This window comes from Populus trichocarpa, chromosome 6 (assembly GCF_000002775.5).
Source record: "Populus trichocarpa isolate Nisqually-1 chromosome 6, P.trichocarpa_v4.1, whole genome shotgun sequence".
Classification (NCBI taxonomy): Eukaryota; Viridiplantae; Streptophyta; class Magnoliopsida; order Malpighiales; family Salicaceae; genus Populus; species Populus trichocarpa.
The window spans coordinates 15,003,346-15,011,790 of NC_037290.2; the positions used below are offsets into that span (position 1 = coordinate 15,003,346).

Sequence of the window (8,445 nt, forward strand, 5' to 3'; positions counted from 1 at the left end):
CTTACATCAACTCCATAGAAAAGATATGTAAAAAAACCTTACAAAATCAGATAAAAAACAATAACAAAAGTAACATACATTGTTAAAGTGAAAGCCAACAATTGATGATGATTCATGTTCGAGAAGTTTTATAGTGTTTAAAGAAATTACTAGTAATATTTTATTAGTTATTTTTTGGGTTACCTTAAAAAAAAAAGATATGCTCTTATCATGTTTTATGAATCATGAGTTTATTTTTATTTTTTTATATTTATTTTTTTATATATAAAACTAAAAAATAATTAATAAAATATCACTAATTTTTTTTTACACCATAAAATTATCCATTACCTTTTTTATTTTTTTTCATTCAGCACAACCACCCCTGCCTTTAAACAGAACCAACTGCTTCTAATTGCGCGTGACTATCTCCTCCTCCTCGTCATCATCCTCCCTAGAACGTGAACACCTCTCCTCTCAAGAGACTACTAAAAAGTAATTAACACGAGGAGATAAATTTGCTCTCTCTCGCCTTGGATTCGTGTCCTCTTTTAAACCGATTCTTTGACTTTGGCCCCTTTTTAAAAAACCCTAGATTCCACAGGTACTAACTACTATCTCACCCTCTCTCTCTCGCATTTTTTTTCTTGCTTTCGAATTTTCGTTTTGATTGGTTGTTGCCTCAGATCTGTTACTTTTGATTTTCTTTCTCAAAACTACGTCTCGAGTTTCGTGAATTTTCTTTGCTGTAAATCACTTCGTTTGTTTATTGTATATAATTACGGTAATGTACTGCAATTTAAATACTAGTTTTCCTTCCTTAATTCAGCCTTTGATAAGTTTATTTTACAGTAATTTTATTTTTATTTCATTCGTATTCATTGCGGTGAAAAATTCTCTTATTTTCAAAAACGTGACTTTTTTTTTAAAGAATAATATTACTATTTGGTGATGACATTTTTCTTGCAAAATTTCAGTTTGCAAATCATTTTCAATTTGTTGTGTTTTTGGCTAAATAAAAATGAAGAAAAGACTTGCAATGAAATTTTGAGGCATATAGTGATGTTTGAATCTATTGTGACAGGTAGGGTAGGGCGGCCAAAGTTAGTGTGCGGACCTGACCTGTTTAAAATGGACTTAGAGGATACATTCCTTGCTAAAGGTATGCTCTCTTATCTTTTCTATAGAATATTAAGTAGTTGAGATCGCAATTTTACAGAGCAAGCAGGGAATTTTACAGAGCAAGCAGGGTGCTGAAGGAATGTTTCCATAGTCAGTCAGTTTCATGAGCTAGCTAGCCTTGCTGCTGCTGCTCATGGCAGTTGTAGCAATTTTTAACAGCTTCTTACCTTGATGATGAACTGTTTTATGATTATGATCTGATTTGATGGTACTTATCTTTGGCTGATATATAACACCCAAATACATGATAAACCACCTCTTTCTCTTTTTTGCTGTCATTTCTTTACGTTTTAGAGGGAAGGGTAGAAAAAAGTTTTGAAAGTGCCATGTTTACACGTTTTTATTCAGTTTGTGTACCGTGTGATGGATTAAGACATATTGAAAATATTTCTAGCCAAATAGTTATGTTGGATATAATTACATTTTATTTCCCTTTTGCATCTATGATTTAGTGCTTTGATGGCTGTGTTAGGAGTTTCATTGCCTCACATTCAAAGGCATTGTAGGGCTCTTAATTCTTTAGTTCTTGTTGTCTTGGTTTTCTAATCTTTTATTTGTAGGATAACTCGTTCTCCAATTTGCAATTCTATTCATATGCAATGTTAATAAATTTGTTCTTCTGTAAAACAGTGGAGTGGTTAGAAATTAACTAACAAAGAAGGTGAGTTTTTTTAAAAATAGGATTTTGTTTGTGGTACAAAAGAGAATTGAGGTGCGCATCAAATATGCATTTAGAAATAGCAATGCCTTGATAAAGGGTAGATATAGCTAAATTGAAGGCATTAAAGGGTGAAGATATGTTGAATAGTTGAGTTGGTTAAATTACGAAGAAAGAACCATATTGCCTGCCTTGTCAGTGCAACTTTATAAATATAGTTAGACAGCTTCTATCATGTTTACATGCACTGATCAGATGAATTCCTTACTAGAAAAAATGTGTTCCATTTTCAGCAAAGACTCATTTTTTAGATTGGTTTGCTGTTTCTTTCCAGTTTCTGGTGTTCAAAGCCTTTCTTCCAGTGTGCAAAGCACCCCGGAAAAAAATGGCAATTCAGATGATGCTTCTAGAAGTCCAGAACTCCTTCAAGAGTTTCTAAAATCTGGTCCCAAAAAGGAACTTCTTCGAACTTGCTTTGACAAAGAAAAGAAACAAACAGCTTCATCAAAAAGCAAAATGACAGAACTTCTGAAGACAGGTAACAAAACTTATAAGAAGCAGGAATCCAAAAAAGCTGCTTCTAGTCCCAATAATCAACCTTCTTTTAAGAAGCAACAAAGAAAGGGGGAAAACCCAATGCGACTTGTACCTTCTTCTGAGCAGTCATCTGAGTTTGGATGTTCAAACTCATGGATATGTAAAAATTCAGCTTGCAGAGCTGTTCTATCCATTGACGACACATTTTGCAAGAGGTGCTCTTGCTGTATTTGTCATTTATTTGATGACAATAAAGACCCTAGTCTCTGGTTGGTTTGCACATCTGACAATGGTCAGGGGGACTCCTGTGAGCTATCTTGTCATATTGAGTGTGCCCTTCAACGTGAAAAGGTCGGGGTTGTTGACCTTGGCCAATTGATGCAGTTAGATGGTAGTTATTGTTGTGCTTCTTGTGGTAAAGTTTCAGGGATTCTCGGGTAAGTAAATTCCATGCTTGTTATGGTTTCTACATTCCTGAACTAGTTGGTTTAGTCTGGCATCTGATCAGTTATGCGAACACTTGTTTTATGTGTTGAACTGCCCAGACTCCATTGGTACGGTGGTACCTTGTAACAAATTTCTTGTGTCATTTTATGAAAAATCTGTGTATGTTCTATAAAAGAAAAGGAAAAGCTTTATTTGTATGGAAGAAAGTGCTCTTTACTGATGCATGAAATTCTGCATTCACATCACTCAGACATTGCTATGTTCGATTGCTGTTCCCAATTCTTTAATGTGTCTTTATAGCTGGGAAATGATTACAATGATATAGACTGAGTTCAGAGATCTAATGGCTTGTCAAGAGGGTGGTTTTTCTGGTTCTGTTTAAGAATGTACCTGCAAATGAAGTAATAAGCAATAACTGCCGATTAATTTTTGTATTTTCTAAAATATGTTTTGAACTTGGACTGATGTGTTGCTGTGATTTGATTAATACTGACAGAAGTTGGAAGAAGCATCTAATTATAGCAAAGGATGCTCGTAGACTTGATGTGCTCTGTTATAGGATATACTTGAGCTACAGACTACTTGATGGGACTTCAAGGTTTAAAGAACTGCATGGAATTATCAAGGATGCCAAGGCTAAAATAGAAACAGAAGTAGGTCCAGTAGATGGTGTTTCTGCCAAGATGGCACGTGGCATCGTCAGCAGACTCTCTGTCGCTGGTGATGTACAGAAACTTTGCTCTCTTGCAATTGAAAAGGCAGAAGAATGGCTCACTACCGTTTCTAGTGCAAACCCAAATTGCAGAGGTTAGAGTTCATAAGTAGGATTCTTTGTTGCGATCCTAGTTGTTTTAAATTGAGAACATGGAAAACTTAAATGAATAATCAAATGTCTGTCTTTTCCACAGAGGATTCCCTTCCTGCTGCTTGCAGATTCTTATTTGAAGAAGTGAAATCCTCATCTGTTGTAATTATTTTAATTGAATTGTCTACTGCATTGTCTGATGATATTAAGGGCTACAAGCTCTGGTATTGCAAGAGTAGAGAAGAGACACATGCAAAAGAACCTATTTGCATGTTTCCAAGATCTCAGAGAAGGATTTTGATTTCCAATCTACAGCCCTGCACAGAGTATACTTTTCGGATTGTTTCTTATACAGAGGCTGGTGACTTGGGTCACTCCGAGGCTAAGTGTTTTACCAAGAGCATAGAGATAATTCAAAAAAATCCTAATCCTTCAGTTGCAAGGAATGGTAAGAAAGAGAATACTGTCACCGGAGGATATACTTCTAGTTACAATAGGGATTCCAAAACTACAACTGCTGTTAATTCTTCTGGATTCATGGTTCGTGACCTTGGAAAGATTCTTCATCTGGCTGGGGCTCAAAAGCAAGGCTGCTTTGAAGGTTTCTGCAGTGCTGATACCGAAAAATGCTGTGGAGGCAGCAAAGTGGTCAAGCCTCAAACTTCAGAAGATCCAGTGCCATCTATTTCACATGGGCTAGACTTAAATGTTGTTTCAGTGCCTGATTTGAATGAAGAGCTGACTCCATTTGAGTCCTCCCGTGATGAGGATAATGGGTGCACTTTGGAGCAGGCAATTGAGGCAGATGATGATGCTGCTTCCCATGATGTAGAGAAAAATGATTTAGCAAGATCTCATGGTACTGGTGACTCCCAGACCTGGATGCATGGGCCAAGCAGGGAAGTGCCCACTGTTGATTCCCGGTCAGAGTTGTGCAGGAAAAGGGCTGCACACACGAATGAAGACGTGCATGACTGTGATAGCACTTTGATAAATGAATCACCATTCCGTGTGTCCAGTGGTTCAGGTTACCTGGATGAGAACTTTGAGTACTGTGTGAAGGCGATCCGTTGGTTGGAATGTGAGGGTTACATTAACCAGGAATTTAGGTTGAAATTGCTGACATGGTTTAGTTTGAGATCAACGGAACAAGAACGTAGAGTGGTTAACACCTTTATCCAAACTCTGATTGATGATCCTAGTAGCCTGGGAGGACAGTTGGTTGACTCCTTTTCAGATATCATATCCAGCAAGAGGCCACGGAATGGATTCTGTGGCAAGCTGTGGCATTAAATCAAGACGGCTCATTCCAAAACACATGATTGCCATATACTTGATGATTATTTCTTCTGTGCGATAAATTTCCTCTGATTGTTTTGCCGTTCTTTGTATAGGCATTTTTTTCTCGATCACTGTCAGAAGTGATTCATTTAAATCGCTGACAAGTTTGTCCGGCTAAAAGATCGGTTGCTGATTGCGGCTACGGTTGCATTTTTCTTGGAAGGCAAGGCTCCTTGCACGAGAAGCTTTGTGCTATAGTGTGGAAGGTTTTTGCACACGAGGCTTCATGCTGCCTTAATTTTTAAATTGTTCAAAATTTGACGTGGTGTTATTATTTATCCTTTAAATCAAAGAAGGGCACACTAATTCATGGCGGATTTTACGAGGCTTGTAGTCTAGGTGGACTTTGAAAGTTGCTAGTTGATTGGATGTCAAGATTGTAGAACTCTTCCTCTTGTCCGAATCTTATTATAACTTGTCTGATCGATCTAATGGAAAACATGCTGAGACTCCGTTTTCTGACCTAAGAAGCTTGCCAACGGAGAAGCCAAATTTGAAAACATGGATTCTCAAAAGACAAATTAGATGGTTTACAGGACCCGAAAGCTCAGGAGATTTATGGAGTGCAACCCAAAGAATGTTTAAGAGTTTAATTTGCACTATATCTATTAACTAGCTATTTGAATCGACTCATTAAATTATTTTATATGCCATAATAAACATTTTTTTTTTAATGTACTGTAAAATTTATATTCTCTGATTGGATCATCCTAAAAAAAGTAACTAATTAAGTATGATTATGCAATTGTTTATATGACTACTATTATTTTTAGATTAATGGATCTATTTCGTTATTGGAGATGAGAAATATTATTATTAGTTAATAGTTAATATAGTGCTTTAATTGTGAATTATATAGTGCAATGACAATTATGCCCTTAAGTGTGTTAGATGACTTGGTGATTTTAGAGAGGGTGTTTTGGATTTCTTAATCTTTTATATTCTTCTTTTTTCTGTCGTGACTCAATATCTACCAAGTTTATTTTCATCTATCATCTATTTTTTTTCACGAAAGAGAGAAAGCTTTGATGGGGAAGACAACTTTGCCTCTCTTTTGATTTCTATCTTCCCTTCTCTTAAAAACCCTTCCTTTCCTTTCTCTGAGCAGGGAATGAGAAGATAATTTGGAGACAGAAAACATGGGCTTTTGCATACAAAAATCAATGGTGATTTTCTGTTTCTTTCTTTTCAAATTAGGGGTTTCAAATTGAATTTATGTTTGTATTAATGGTTTTGAATATCTCTATTAGAATTCCAGTGTAGTGTGGGAGTGTGGACGAGGAGGAAGCCGCGATGGAGAAAAAAGATCTACAAAGAGACTAAGAGAGGGCTTTTCTTGCATCTTTGATGATGAGGGCGGTTGTGCCAGTGATGATTCTTCCACGATGGAGCTGGGTATGTTAAATTGTAAACCTCCAGTAAAAAATAGATAAATTTGGATTAAATAAGGTAACTATTATTGAAAAATGATAAATTAGAGAGAAAATCTTATGAATTGGGATGAACATTTTCGGGAGATTAATTTAAAATTCAGAGAAGATAAAGTAATAAAATTGTATGTGAAATATCAACTAACGATATCATGAAAAATCCTTAACAAGGTAAAAATTATAATTCAAAGGAGGAAATTTTGTAAATTGGATGATATTATATGTAAAATAGAAGGAAATGTCAAATAAATCAACGCATGACCCTTTGCACGAGAAACGTTGAATTTTAGTATAATCCTTGTGCACAATCGCGTTATTAGGACTGAAAGTGGTAAGAAACTCTCAGGAAAATTTTATGATAATTATAAATAGGAATCTCCAAAGGATTAGTCTAAGACCCAAGTAAATTATATTATATACAAAATTTGGATTTTGGCGCGAAATGTTTTACTGTCTAATTTTACAATATTGAATGTATCTTTCAATCCGACCGTTAGATCGAGTTGAAAGTTTACATGGGGTCTTAAGACATTGTTTTATCTTGGGTTAAAATTTGAGGTCAATCGAAGTTTGAAAAGGTCTTGAAAATAAAGACACAGTGTCTGACCTATGCAATAAACCAAAATTGGGGGGGGGGGATAAGTTGGGATATACTAGTAATTGACCCAAAAAACCTAATGTAAATATGGTAGCTGCTACTGTTCACACTAGACAACAGTTAAAAAGAGTGGAAAAGGCTTCTCTCTTGCCTCTCTTCAAAAACAATTTGAGAAATCCTTTCAAATTATGAGATTAAAGCTTGCACATATGTTTGTGAGGAGAGAAACACATTTAGGCTTAAATTAGAAAGCTTGGTTGGAGGAGAGGAACTTGAGGGACAAGTATGAGTGATGAAGAGGAAGAACAATTGAAGAAGAAATTGGTAAGAACTCTTCAATTTGAACTTGAAATTATTTATAAAAGTGTTCTTCTTTAGTTTTCCTCTTTGATTTCATTGTTAGTAAAAGATAATTGAAAAACCCTCAATGTTGTGATTCTAGGGTTCTTAAAAATGTGTAGAAAATGAGAGTTTCTTTGAACAATTAAGTGAGGATGTTAATAAAAAGGCTTAAGAAAAAAAAATGATGGAAGAAAATTGAAAACTTTGAGAAGAAAATCTTACCTATAGGGCGACAGATTTTAACCTAAGAGGAGGTGGAAAAAATGGGTTAGAAGTGGTAATATTATGTTTTTGAACAAGCCATATAAAAGAGAAGTGGTGGTTAAAATGAGTTTTAATTAGGTTGATTAATTATATGTTCTTGTACAAGTGGAAGGATGAACATGGAGTAAGGATAATGGATGTCGTGATGCATGAAAACACTTAGTGTGCTTGTGAAATTTATCTCATGTAATTAAAATTTTGATAGTCTTACTAGCCAACTTCTATATGAAATTACAACTTGCAAATAATGTAATTTGAAGTTGGTGTCTTTATGAAAGTTGTAGGTATGAATGTTATATTTCTAATGCAATTGAGCTTGACTTATTTGGAGTTGTATAACTCCATATATGAGAAAAACAGTGAGTAAAGGCCTAGACAGACATAATATTGAACAGATTTTAGGTGCTACTATAATTGTTAATTTGGAGCCTTAAACTAATGTAATTTGGAGCCGGTATCTTTATAAAAGTTGTAGGTATGGATGTTACCTTTCAAATGGAACTGGTCTTGACTTAGTTGGACTTTTATAGCTCCACATATGAGTAAAAAACAGAGTCTTGTCCAGACTGATATAATACTGGACAAATTTCTTATGCTACTGTAATAAGCGTTTAGACATGTAGATGGAAAAACTAGGTGTTGTGTCCTTCATGAAAGTTGTATTCCTATGTATTAGCTCTTCATAGAGTCAAACCACGCTAAAAAATGAGTTCTGAAACTTTAGTTACTATTAAAACACCAAACAGTGTTCGAGGTTGGGTGGACTAAACTAGCTAGGACTAATCAATCTCTAATCTTTACTTGAATTTGTTGTTGATTGAGGGTTCTAACATTTGGATTGATAAGAATAATTATGAACATG

General features: G+C 35.1%; 1 protein-coding gene across 2 annotated transcripts; it reads left to right on the plus strand.

The window, feature by feature from the left end:
* The first annotated feature begins 357 nt into the window (after positions 1-357).
* On the plus strand, positions 358-5,266 carry LOC112323247 (VIN3-like protein 1). 2 transcript variants are annotated; one of them, XM_024592075.2, is made up of 5 exons: positions 358-583; positions 1,064-1,141; positions 2,154-2,793; positions 3,300-3,610; positions 3,712-5,266. In XM_024592075.2, the coding sequence occupies exons 2-5, from the start codon at positions 1,111-1,113 to the stop codon at positions 4,899-4,901; spliced, it is 2,172 nt and encodes a 723-aa protein (XP_024447843.1). In that variant the 5' UTR covers positions 358-583; positions 1,064-1,110; the 3' UTR covers positions 4,902-5,266. The 2 variants fall into 2 exon arrangements, with proteins under 2 accessions (XP_024447843.1, XP_024447844.1); XM_024592076.2 differs by lacking the exon at positions 358-583 and adding an exon at positions 614-763.
* The last annotated feature ends 3,179 nt before the right edge of the window (positions 5,267-8,445 follow it).

Excerpts from the sequence above, each read along its gene's own strand:
- LOC112323247 (XM_024592075.2), top strand. The coding sequence starts at position 1,111 with ATGGACTTAGAGGATACATTCCTTGCTAAAG. Across the intron at positions 1,142-2,153 it reads GGATACATTCCTTGCTAAAG|TTTCTGGTGTTCAAAGCCTT; the intron begins GTATGCTCTCTT and ends GTTTCTTTCCAG. Across the intron at positions 2,794-3,299 it reads AAAGTTTCAGGGATTCTCGG|AAGTTGGAAGAAGCATCTAA; the intron begins GTAAGTAAATTC and ends TAATACTGACAG.